Below are 13,827 nucleotides of genomic sequence, written 5' to 3'. Positions count from 1 at the left end.
CAGAGGGTACAGTATTACAAGGCTTGTGCACTTACAAATGTGCTCCGACCAGATGGGAAGCCTTTAGATATGGAGCAGCAGTCCGTGACAGATGGCCGACATGAAATTAACCCTCCTCTGAGTCAGCCTTTAATTATAAGGGTTTACAATAGGAATTCTGTCATATATTGCACCCTCTAACACTAAAGACAAACCCTGACAGAACACAACAATATGGAAATAGGAGTCACTGTGGCTTTTTTAAAGTAGATCATAAAGTTACAATCATAGAAACAAAGGGTTATATTAATTTAAAAAAATACATACATATATATATATATATACACATATACACACATACATACATACATACATATACATATATATATATATACACATACACACATATATATACACATATACATATACATACATATACATATACATATATATATATGGCAAGTTGGGGTTTGCTTGCCTCTGGATAGCCATCCACACGGTCAGGAAATGGCGCACCTTGCACACAAATATGGTCCAGAAACAGAACGTTTCCTTTAAATCTGGCTCCCTGCCAGCCTTTATTTACAGCATACAAGGATATCATATACAGTCCACATAAGCTTGGGGTTCACAACCCACAGGGTTCTGTCACTAACCCCTCCTGGGGCGCCGGGAGGGCGTATTCCTCCGTCCAACCGGATGACAGATCCAACTGGTCCACACTGGACCTCAGCTTGCAGCCTGTCCTGTACTCCCAAGCTGTAACTTCCCCCTTGCTTCTGGCAGGAACTGGCTTAAATGCAACCTTTTCCTGCCACACCCATAAAGTGTTAACCGTAGCACCAGACGTCCTGTCTGCAGCCCTCTACAGGCCCTTCTATGTATTGCACTACTAATATATATACATACATACATACATACATACACTCACCTATATAGTTACTATAGAAAAATTGGAGAACACTTCTATAAATCCGTTGGACAGTTGGGGTCACCAACAACTGCATCACCCCAGAGGGGTTCCTGGAAGGGAGGATCACAAGACAGACTGATGTACTTTGGACATGGCATGAGGGCGAATTCACTGGAAAAAGAGATGCTACTTGGAATGGTCAGTAGTAAAGGGAAACAGGGAAGATAGAAGACATGTTGGCTGGACACCATGTAGAAGTACACGGGAATGGACATCAGCCAACTGAAAGCAGCTGCAGAGAATAGAGCCCTCAGCCCCCATGTACTATGCACACACCCCCAGCATCCCAGCCCCCATGTACTATGCCCACTCCCAGCATCCCAGCCCCCGCATGCACTATGCACACACCCCTTCCCCCAGCATCCCAGCCCCCGCATCCACTATGTAACCCCCCCCCCCCCATCTCAGCCCCTGCATCCACTATGCGCCCCCCCCTGCATCCCAGCTCCCGCATCCACTATGCACCCCCCCTCCCCGGCATCCCAGCCCCGCATCCACTATGCACTGCACCCCCCCCCCCCCTCCCCGGCATCCCAGCCCCCCATGCACTATGCACACCTTTTCCGGCATCCCAGCCCCCCATCTACTATGTCCCCCCCAGCCCCCATGTACTATGCATACACCCCCAGCATCCCAGCCCCCATGTACTATGGCCACTCCTAGCATCTCAGCCACCATGCACTATGCACACAACCACCCCCGGTATCCCACAGCCCCCTATGTGCTATGTACACCCCCCTTTCCCCGGCATCCCAGACCCCCATGCACTATGTACCCCCACCCCCCGGCATCCCAGCCCCCCATGCACTATACAACCCCCCCTTTCCCCCGGCATCCCAGCCCCCGCATGCACCATGTACACACACCCCGGCATCCCAGCCCCCCATGCACTAGGCACACACCCCCAGCATCCCAGCCCCCCATATACCAAGCCCACCCCCAGCATCCCAGCCCCCCATGCACATCCCATCACAGCCTACAAATACAGTCCTCTCCCCCGTTCGTCACAGCCCCGCTTTCCTAGCATCCTGCACATCCCATTTTCCCGCAGCCTGATATGAGCTCCATCCATAGAGGGTAAGGCCAATCTCGGCTTCAGGATTCCAATAAACATTAGAATTGAACAAATAGAGAATTAAATCAAAATTAGTTTTAATTAATATCCCCGCCCTCGTTGTGCGCTGCAGTAGGTCCCTCAGTGTGTAAACTGTACTTTTGTTTTTCACGACATGCTGTGCTAAATAAACTCATGCTGTGAGGCTTTATAAGTCTCCCAGCTTCTAGGTGTCCCCCACACCCCCCCCCTGGGGAGACACTATACCATCCCCTGACCCACTCACCCCAAGGTGTCCCCAAACACTTTTTGGGCGCTCTCCTTAAGGAGACCCGACACCTTCTCTGACCCCATCATAGCCCCTCACAGACTAAGCCAGAAGCCTGCTGCACACTGAGGAGGGCCAAACACCCCGGTAAAGCTGGCTGCGTATGGTTCTCCGGCTTCCTATTCCCAAGACTTGCTAGAAAGCCACATTGATTTGTAGGAATGCTGCCATCCAATAGGTGGCGCTGCAGGGGTATTGTTCCATGCTCATTTCCATGCTGTCCTAATGGCATGATACCTCCATTAAAAAAAGTAAACTTCAAAAGTCTGTTAAGTAGTATCAATTTTTCCCAAGAGCACTTAATGCAGTTGTCTATGGAGACGGCTCTACTTCTATTGTGCGCAGCCAATCACAGCGGGACTACTGCACTAACTGCAATGCATAACGGATGTGGAAAGCAGGATCAAGTTATGATAAAAAGACTTGCGATTAAAGAGGTTCTGCTCTAAAGCTGACATGTCCTCCGCTCCAAGGATTCAAACATCTGCTTAAAGTCTGCTAATCCATCGGCAGGGAAGTTCTGTGATCTTAAACCCCCCAATCCCACTGCTCCTTCCACCCCCACCTTCATGTATTACAACGATAGATATTTGGGAAATAATGACATTTACCAGAAGGTCTTGTTAACACCCAACGCGCACATGGACATCTTACAAACAGAGCTGTCATTCTATGCTGCGACAACCCAATTAGGCATATTTATCTTAGATCCGCTTCTGGGCAAGCTGGGTGACGACCAATATAACACTCCGAGAGGTCCTCATCCAGCTTTCCTACAGGCCTGGAATGGCAAATATGTCAAGTTAGGGAGAAAACACTACTGTGCTGCTAAATAGGTAGATTTGCCATACAGGAGCCTGGAAGAGCTGGGTGTCATTCCCTGCTAGAGCTATAATGGCTGCCATACGGTCTCCGAGCTCCTCTAGAGACAGACATAACCCACAAATGACAACAAAGGGTTTTTTCAGAATTAGGATATTGATGACAGAGCCTCAGGATAGGTCATCAATATTAGATCAGTGGGGGTCTGCCTCTCGGGACCCCCACTGATCACTTATCTGAGCCATGTGGCCTCATCACTGCGTACAAGGCACAGCGCCGTTCATTTCATAGCAGACGTGAGCGGTATAGCAGCTCAATCCTAGTCACAGGCCTGAGAGGATGCTGCGGCAGGGGCTTACCAAAGTGCTGCGGCCTCTTCAATCAGCTGATCAGTAGGCTAAACTTAGTTATAAGTAGTCGTAGTGTGCCGCGAGCACTGTGTACTTTGTGATATTCATGAGCTCCTCTTCCCCACCCACTGATAATAGACAGCTTTCTCCCTACTCCTCTGCATAGGGAGAAAGCTGTCAATCAGCAGCTAGTGGATAGAAAGGGCCCACCGCTAATGAATACACTGACTCCAAGTGAGCAGCTTTCATAGTACACTGCTAATTAGGCCTCATTCGTATCACCGCTGAGCTGCTGTTGCCACTTTTGCCGTTATGCTATGTTGTAGTAGCGGAGCCAGGAAATTTATGGCGATACGGGATCTACCATACGCCAGGCATCAATGCTGCAGATGGACTGCATTGACTATAATGGGGTCCTTCGGGTTTTTGTCATGAGGCCCATCATTTACACTGGTAAAAAGAAAAAAAAAATTGCACTACATGCATGCTGCGCTATTTTTTCCAAAACCAATAATGGAGGCTCCTAACAGAATCTCTAAAAGCAGATGTGAATGAGGCCTTAGTTGCAAGTTTAGCCAAAATACAACACATTTCCACAATAACAAGACATGGCTGAGATCAGAGTCACCACTGCTTGCCACCCTCAGACAGGAAATCCCCATCGAGGTGGCAGATTCCCTTTAAGACTAAGGCCTCGTTCGCACGGCTTATGCTGCATGACCAATTAACGCCACTATCTTCTTATCATCTTAGGGTGCCCTCACACTTGTGATATCGCTATGTTTTCAGATGTCAATAGGACTTTCTAATATTATATGAAAAAAAAGGTTTAGTACGCTGTTAGGGCTTATTCAGACGACCGTATATCGCATGGGTTTTCACGCCGGCCGATATACGGCATCTGCTCCGAGCTCCCGCCCCCTCTCCACCTACTCTCTGCCCCTCTGCACTATTTGCAATGAGAGGAGGGGCGGGGCTAAGTTACAGAAATTAGCCCCGCCCCTATCCCACCCCCACTCCAGGCTCTTCCAGCATCGGCGTTTTGGCTCCGCCCCCTTGGAATCGGCACATGTGACGGGGCGGAGCTACGCGGTGACGCGTACAAGGGGGCGGAGCCAAAACGCCGATGCTGCCGAGCGGAGCCAAAGGGAGAAGACCCATCTGCGCAAGCGCGTCTAAAAAAGCAAGAAGACACCGAAATTAGACGGAACCATGGCGACGGGGACGCCAGCAACGGAGCAGGTAAGTGAATAACTTCTGTATGGCTCATATTTAATGCACGATGTACATTACAAAGTGCATTAATATGGCCATACAGAAGTGCATAACCCCACTTGATTTCGCGAGACCACCCCTTTAAGGCCAAGTTTAGACGTGGGTCAGATACTCCATTATAAAAACGGATGCCAAAACGCAGCTATGAACATTGCAGAAAAAGCAAAGTAGGAAATAGGAGCCTGAAATGATACATGATGTGGCCATAAACCTTTTTTCCCAATTTCCTTGTACTGATTGAGTTAAAATAATAAGTTACATAAAATGTAGTCAAAAACGAGTTAGTCCATCATAAGGATCACTTACAGAGGGAGAAACAGAAGATGTTCATATGGGTCAACGTAAATGTGGCCTGAAGGCTCGTCAACGGCGGGACATTTAGTGGGATTAATGAATCGGAATGCATATCCATGCGTTAAACCGGGCTAAATGACGGCGACATTTATTAAGGTGTGATATAAGGAAGATCTGCGCTCATACAGACTTCTAGGATTTAGACGTCCTTCAGCAGAACTGGAGTTCTTGCGACCTATAACAATAAGTGCGTTTCCCAATTGATACGGCCGGCGGCGCGAGCTCCGCTTCTCTAGAACATGTTGTGAAGGGTAACGGACGTCTGGTGACTCATGACATACACCATTTAGTAATAATCAATACAATGTTGCATGCCTAGCACTGGTTTTTGCTTTGAGCTCTGTATTAACCCCTCGATGATTGCTTATACAGCTTTTTTATAGCAGTCTTCTAAGAGGCTTTAATCTGATGCCTACGCCTTTTTACGGCACTGCATTAGAAGCCTGGCGCGGGTCTCGTGCCAGGGAGAGCAGGTCCTTGGCTGTCCTAGGACAACCTGGCAATTGCTCAAAACAGCAAGGAGTGAGTAATCCACCGATTCCCGCTGTTTAACCCTTTGCATCTGGCTGTTCATACGACCATGGCATGCAAAGGCTAACAAAGGGAGGGGACTCCCTTTGGTCACCCATCGGACCCCCCAACAATGTAATTGTGGGGCCTCGATGGGTTTCTGTGGCCCCTGGGGGCTTCAATACAGCCTCCAAGTCTGCCAGCTATGGTGACCTATGAGAATAGCAGCGTTTTATAAGAATGATCAAGTGTGCGAAAGATACCAAAAAAAAGAGTGATCAAAAAGCTCCCAAAAATGGGATAAACGAAGAGTAGAGTTCATCCCCCCACGAAAAACAAGCCTTAATAAAATTCCGTTGATAGAAAAATAAAAAAGGTTATGGCTCTTGGAGTGCGGCGACACAAAAGCAAATCAATTTAAAGAAAAAATACGAACTTGGCATAACCAGAATTGTGCTGACACAAAGAATAATGTTATAATACGGAGTTATTTATTCTGCATGATGAATGCCATAAAAATAGCAACAAAACGGCAGACTTTTTTTCCCCCAATTCCCCTGAAAGAATTAATAAGTTATACAGTACATTATATGTACCAGAAAATGAGTCCATTAAAAAGTACAAACTTGTCCTGCAAACAAACAAACCCTTACACGGTTATGTCCACGGGAAAATAGGAGTTATGGCTCTAGGAACGAGATGATGGGGAAAAAAAATAGTTTGTAATTAAGCACAAACCGGCTTCAGTACTAAGGGGTTAAACTTGTGATCCAGTGCAAGTGATCATGCTACCCAGAAGCAGTCAAGAGACCAGAAGGAACCAGAGTACCCGAGACGTCGGTAGGGCGAATACCAGTCCGTTATTTTAATGGGAGCCGGTCATGTTCTTTATGATACACCCACTGAGGGCAGCATACAGTAGTGGCAGACCTGCTGATTTCAGTGGTCCGTCACTTATGGGGAAGGTGCAGGGGCTTTTAAGAACTTACAGCATGTTCCTGCAGCAAGAGATGAGTCCAATTTATTCATGAGGTGCAGCTCGCCCCTCCCATTTGTCCTGACTAGAGATGAGCGAGTATACTCGCTAAAGGCAATTGTTCGAGCGAGCATTGCCTTTAGCGAGTACCTGCCCGCACGAGACAGAAGGTTCGGGTGCCGGTGGCGGGCAGGGAGCTGCGGGGGAGAGCGGGGCGGAACGGAGGGGAGATCTCTCTCTCCCTCTCTCCCCCCCGCTCCCTCCTGCTGACAGCCGCTACTCACCGCTCCCCCGCGCCGGCACCCGAACCTGCAATCTTGAGCGGGCAGGTACTCGCTAAAGGCAATGCTCGCTCGAACAATTGCCTTTAGCGAGTATACTCGCTCATCTCTAGTCCTGACTAATAGTCTTTTAGCTATTATGTGGTATACTGAGAAAACTGCCAAGCACAGAGGATAGGCGAGGCTGGCAGCACCTCATGAATATACTGGACTCCTCTCTTGCTGAGAGCTGCAGGAACATACTGTATGTTCTTAAAAGTGCTACACATTACCCCATAGGTGACAGGCCAATGAAATCAGCAGGTCTGCCACTACTGTATGCTGCCCTCAGTGGGTGTATCATAAACAACATGACCGGCTCCCTTTAATACAACCCATGGTTTTAGGATTTTTGTCCTCCCTGTTGGACAATCCCATTAAAGGAGCTGCTTTCTTACAAGAGCAGCCATTCCTCAACATGTACTGCAAAAGAATGAGTCCAGGCTGCAGTACCGCACACAACCCATAGACTAGAGAGGTGCTGTTTCTGGAAGTCAGCGGCAAGGTCTTTCTAATCTGACACGAGCCCTTTAAATTATCCGTACACATGAAGCACTGGATGGATGTAGCTGATCAAATGCACAAACTATTATTTGACCATCAACTTGCCAGACAGAACTGGCAGACCAGAGAGGCAGAAGAACCACAAAGCTGCAAATGACCGGTTACACAGCTGATCGTGGATTGCTCAACATTCAATTTTTAGCAGCCAAAGAAATACAACCTTAGGGTGGATTCAGACGACCGTATATTGGCTCGGTTTTCACGCCGAGCCGATATAAGTCGTCCTCATCTGCAGGGGGGGGGGGAGGAGGATGGAAGAGCCAGGAGCAGGAACTGAGCTCCCGCCCCTCTGCACTATTTGCAATGAAAGGAGGCAGGACAGGGGCAGGGCTAAGTTCTAAGAATTAGCCCCGCCCCTGTCCCGCCTCCTTCCATTGCAAATAGTGCAGAGGGGCGGAGAGGAGGCAGAGAGGGGGCGGGAGCTCAGAGCACTGCTCCTGGCTCTTCCAGGCTGCCCCCCCCCTGCAGAGAGAGACGACGTATATCGGCCAGTGTGAAAACCCAGCCAATATACGTTCGTCTGAATGCAGCCTTACATTACATTTTTGGCAGAAAAGAGTGTCTGCTGTCAGTCATCATGAATAATGGTTTGTGTGTCATTTCTAAACGACCATTGGCCATTTTGGCTGACACTCATCTTATGAGTGTGGGCAGCTTAACTGGTCAGCCGGTCATTATTAACCGCTTTCTTTACTTGTCAGGGTGTTCTCCACAGGGCTTTACTGGTTTTTCAGGTCTATGCTAGAGTCCCCAACCTCCCCTGACCGCCGTCTCATAGGGCTCAGTCACATAAGCATATTATCACTGCGCTAAAACGCAGTACACAGAAAATGCGCATGTAGCACGTGTATTTATTGCATCTCCTAAATCCCCATAGCCTGTATTATGCTTGTAAAATGCACCAAAATAGGACATGCTGCACTTTTTTTTCGTGTGCGTGAAAAAAAAAAACATAGGCGTGAATGGCCCAATAGTAATCAATGGGCTTTTAGCCCCATGTATTACGCGCGTGAGAAATACGCACGTAATACACAGGCCAAATACTCCCACGTGAGTGAGCCCTAATGCTGGATTTCCGCAGTGGGGTAGCTGCGTGGGTTTAAGACCCTGTCTATCCGTGGCAGCCAATGCCCGCTTGCTAATAATGCCAGTGTAAGAGGGGGGCAGCATCATTAGAACAAATGCATTAACATGTGAATGGGGGTGAGCTGCACTATAAGATACAGACAAGAGGGGTGTTTAATGGGACAAAGCCAATCTTATTTCTAATCTTATACCCTAGAAATTATGTTAGACTTTACAAAAATAAAACTACCTGCACATTTCTAGAAATCCTTGTTACTGAAGTACATCTCTCCAGGGCTGCGGCATCTGTGTCTTGTGAACAATGCTCTGAAGTACTTATCAGTCACTTGTCCAGTCTCTTCTATTCTACATATCTCTGAATAGCATGAGTGCTTGTGCTTCCAAATAACTGCTTTTAGCATCAAATTGTGCTGGAACGCTGAATTATATTTGAAGTCGCCTTCTCTTTAACACAAGATGGTCCTTTTAAGATTGTAGTAGCTCATGCTTCTATCAGCCCATGGCAGTCCACATTACAGACTTAGTTGGGCAATGTCTCCATCTAGTGGTGAAACTCTGTAGGTGTTATAACTTTTCTTTTTTAAATATGTATTTATTAACTTTTCATAACATACATGTTCACCGACATTCTGTATACTTTTGCTAATTAATTTTGCCAAAGTACAACATGTTGCTTTCATTATGTGGTTGGTATGACTAGAGTCCATTATATTAGTTGCTCAAAGCATGACTGAAAGCGCCATAGGTTAGAGTGATTTCACATCTGTGTCGGATCCTCCAGCTGGAGGTTCCATCACAAATCTAGCTGAAAAAGTGCCTTGTCTTCTGTCCAAAAACAGCCAGCTAGGTGAAAATTGGGCGGACCCCATTATAGTCAATGGGGTCCTTCCAGCGCTGTTCGGTTCAAATCAGAGACGGAACCATTCGGCCAAGGGATTGTCATTTTACTGCTTCCCGAATGCAGAATTCCCAGCGCAGATGTGAAAGCACTAGAGATGAGCGAGCGTACTCGGAAAAGTACTGCTCGCTCGAGTAATTTGCTTTATCCGAGTATCGCTGTGCTCGGGTCTGAAGATTCGGGTGCCGCTGCGGCTGACAGGTGAGTCGCAGCGGGGAGCAGGGGAGAGCGGGCGGAAGAGAGGGAGAGAAAGATCTCCCCTCCGTTCCTCCCCGCTCTCCCCTGCAGCTCCCCGCTCCGTGCCGGCACCCGAATCTTCAGGGACAAGCAGAGCGATACTCGGATAAAGCAAATTACTCGAGCGAGTAGTGCTTTTCCGAGTACGCTCGCTCATCTCTAGAAAGCACCCTTAGAAGATTAGAAACATATTAGACCAGATCAGGCCAGGCTCACACGAATGTATTTGAATTGCGTATCATGCATGCGATGTATGTGCGTATAATACATGGAAAATTGTGGCAATTCAAATACATTAATTGCATATAAAATGGGTAAAAAGAACGCAGCATGTTCTATTTTACTGCGTATTAAGCGCCATAGAGCCATACTGTTCTTTACAAAACTACATGCGTACGTGTGGCATTTTTACACAAAATTGCTAAGAGACAATAGAAGTTTAGGTAAAAAAGGAAGAAACCAAGAAGCCGGTGCATAATAACATGCGTGAGATATGCTGTCAGCGCAGGCAGACAATGCAGCGATACACCTTTCCACACCCCAGTAACACTGTTTTATACGCAGCATTTTACCATACACTCGTGTGAGCCCAGCCTTGCAGAGATAGGCCGCCTGCAGACGGCCGGGTCGGATTCCCTGCGAGAATTCTCGCAGTGCGACCCGACCTGAGCCCCTGCAGGGACCAGCGCGGCACTCACCTCTCCCGCGGCTCCAGCTCTGTGATGTGCCGGCGGCCAGGGAGTGACATTTAGAAATAGAGCACGCCACGATTTGTTTTCTGATTGTGATTTCATACGGTTTATAATGTTTCTATTTTTTTAATTAGTATATTTACACTAAAATAGAGTATTGCAACGGGTTCCTCATTTTGTTTCAGACGCTTTGATATATAATACGTACAGTTTTGGATTACAGGGCGCATACGGCGACGGTTTTGGTTGGAGTCTGGTCATTTTCTATTTTTTTTTCCCCTATTGTCATTTTTTTTAATTATTATTTTTGTAACTTTTTTTTTTACCATTTATGTCCCCCATGACTCTTTGTGGGTCATTTGTATTGTCTGTTTTGTTTTTTTTTAATTACATACTTTTTTTCCACAGTAGCTGGGGCATCCATAGGGTCTCGTAGAGAAAGTCAAACTTCCACTTTTTAGTACATAACACTCACTGACCACTATATACCCGGGAAAGAAGGTATAAGTGGTTAAAACCACTTTTCTCTTTTCCTCAGAGTCATTGGCTGTGTCTTGACAGCTGAGGACACGACCTGCTTCTGCTTGATTGCAGGAGCAGAGGCTTTAATCTTGCGCCGTACTTCTGCTATCGGCGGAGATTAAAGCCCAGGACCAAGCGCTGTATATTTACCGTGCATGGTCCTCAAGGGGTTAAGGAGCTCCTTCCCCGTACGAATGCCTTCTGTGTCGCACCGAGTATCGGTCTGCATCCCATCAGCCAGTATTTTAGATAATAGCTTGTAAATGTGGTTACGCAAGACTACAGGCATATATGAGAGTAGGTCATCAATAGTATATGCCAGGACAACCCCTTTAAGAAACGACCAGCAATCCTTTAGTCGAACAGACAGGCTGTTTTCGTAGCAGACACAACTACATCCTCGTAGATGTCACCATGCTGTTACTAATAGGTCGCATTCACAACATCTGATGACCTATTCTGAAATGTGAAGCCCCTTTAGGGATATCCGATTTGTACATGAAGGTGTTTATTCACCTATCTGACAGTAGTAGGAAGCCCAGGCTGGAGAGCCGGCACTCAGCAGTGTGGTCTGCCATCTAGTGGCTAAAATCAGCATCAACCAATATTAGAAAATTATCTATGGAAGGGTGTTCAACCTTTTGGTCAGCAGGCTACACTGCCAGAGGGCACAATAAATTAGATATTTAAATGTGCCGCACACGTATATAGTAAAAAAAAAAAAAAAGTCGGGCTACAAAATGGTAAAAGGTCTGCAAAAAAAACTTGTCTTTTTATTCAAAAAAGTAAATGCTATAAAAAACAGCATCATAAAACGGGACTGATTAAAACATTGAACAACGAAAGGCAAAACATAATTGCTTCCACTTCCTTGTCTCCCTGTAGGAGTCAGGTACGACCGCCCTGAGCTGCCCTCAGCCCTCCTGTCCCAGTCCAATGATCCCCAGCGGCATCGGGTGTCAGAACCACAAGCTCGCGGCTCAACCAATCAGCACCTCACCATCTACCACAGGGGTGCCGATGGGATGATAGAGTGGGCGCCCCTCCTTGTCTGACCCCTCCTACATCGCAAAGTAGCATGAAAGGAAAATACTGAATTGCACAAGTTTTGGCGAAGTTTTGTGATTACGGTGTGGTAAAAACAACGCTGAGAGCTGGTGTCCGCGGGCGGTTTTTTTTACCGCGTATTATGTGTGCATTGCACAGCTGTAGGATACGCGGTGAATGGAGTCAATGGATGCACATATGGACACTACATGTCGATACCCATGAGACGTTTTTTTACACGCGTGCAGCACTTTTGATCTCTATGGCTGCGTGTGAATACGCAATGAAAACGCAGGGCGTACTCAACCGGTTGCGGAAGTACTGCATGTGAAACGCATGTTGCCAGGAAACATACAATGAAGTGAAAAAAAGCAGGGAGCAGATACACGCGGGAGCCGCTGCTGCCAAAGCATGCGGAGTACGGCTCTGCCGTGTGCAAGGGGCTTTAAAGCCTTTGTTTTTTGGTGCGTTTTTTGTCGCCCTCTGCGTTCCCTGCTGACGGGGCTGTGAGGTATCCTGCGGGATCCGCTGTACTACACAATGGATGCATCTTGCAGCACAGACGTCTTTTTGATCTCTTTTTGTTAGGTTTTTGCTTAAAACTGAGAAACCAAAAAAGTGCAATCCCGTTTTTTTATGACAGCACTCCCTGTGCGGGATACATAATACAACGTGTTAGCAGATCGGACCGGCGATACAAATTTTTTTTTTTTTAAAAACACATTTTCTGGGAAAAGAGGATTTTGAACTTTTTTCTCTTTACTACCTAAAGAAAAAAACTTTATTAACAGGGCAGCTGTAACTGCATTAACATAACGCCAGGGCGGTGCTTACCGTTCCTCTGCCGCAGCAGCCCCGCTGTGGTCCCAGTGATTGTTGTGACAGATGAGGTCACCAGTATCCATGGGAACCGCTGCAGCGTCACTGACCATTCTCCTGGTATAAACACACCCTGGGCGCCATGACGCCAGGAGTTCAGAACAGGGATGTCTGACTGGTCACAGCGGTTGCCAGGCAACAGCCCGGAGCCGGCGCAGATGCGCCCTCGGCAACAGCCTGGAGCTGCGGAGAAGGCGTGGGTGCGCCCTTAGCAACATTTACAATAGAAAGTACTGCTGCCAAGGTGACCTAAGCCTATAGTGACTGATAACAGAGAGCAATACCTTACAATAACTACCCAGTAAATGCAGACACGGCAGCCCTGCTGAATACTACTGTAGATAAAGCACGTGTGACGTCCATGTTTCTCATATGTGTGAATGATGGTACAACTATGAGACTTGCACGTCGTTCTCCTACAGGACTCACGTTTATATTCGGCCATGAGCCGTTTCAACGCCGTCCCCGCCATCGCCGGAACCAAGGCGCCTCCGTTGTTTGTTTACGGAAATTCCCGAATCTACTTCCGGGACACGTCAAAGTACTGTAATCTCTGCGCGCATGCGCTGTGTAGAAATGTCAACTGCGCAAGCGCTGCAACTCGGCGTCAGGCCAGTGTGCGATCGCTGACTGTGCGCATGCGCTATGTAGAAACACCAACTGCGTATGCGCTGCCGCGTCCGTAGCAGTGCGTAGTACAGGGGGAAGTGGGTAGTACTCTGTGAGTTCCCCCGTGTATTAAAAGAACGTCAGGCGTATAAATAAATAGTAAATATAGTCATTCCGTTGTCTTTTGTCACGTGGTTAGAAATCTTGTGTAGTTATGAGAAAGGTAGATGACAAGCCCTGAGATTGCCATATAACAAGCTTCATCCAATAACGTGCTCCATCCAAGGTTGTATAATACAACCACGTGCTTGTGACCGGCCACGCATGCTGTGTTCACCTTGGCAAAGCAAAT

General features: G+C 47.3%; 1 protein-coding gene across 3 annotated transcripts in view; it reads right to left on the bottom strand.

Annotated features, from left to right (window-relative positions):
- The window catches only part of UBE2G2 (ubiquitin conjugating enzyme E2 G2), a 34,923-nt gene extending 21,495 nt beyond the window's left edge, over positions 1-13,428 (bottom strand). The window contains exon 1 of one of the 3 annotated variants that reach the window (XM_066575663.1): positions 13,296-13,428. In XM_066575663.1, the coding sequence (XP_066431760.1) occupies positions 13,296-13,338 (43 nt within the window). In that variant the 5' untranslated portion in view covers positions 13,339-13,428. Of the gene's footprint in view, positions 1-910; positions 1,002-12,821; positions 12,914-13,295 lie in introns of those variants that run through there. The other 2 variants (XM_066575664.1, XM_066575661.1) reach the window with 2 other exon arrangements.
- Between the last annotated feature and the right edge of the window lie 399 nt (positions 13,429-13,827).

This window comes from Eleutherodactylus coqui, chromosome 8 (assembly GCF_035609145.1).
Source record: "Eleutherodactylus coqui strain aEleCoq1 chromosome 8, aEleCoq1.hap1, whole genome shotgun sequence".
In the NCBI taxonomy this organism is placed as follows: Eukaryota; Metazoa; Chordata; class Amphibia; order Anura; family Eleutherodactylidae; genus Eleutherodactylus; species Eleutherodactylus coqui.
This window is presented reverse-complemented; position numbering and strand designations above follow the sequence as displayed.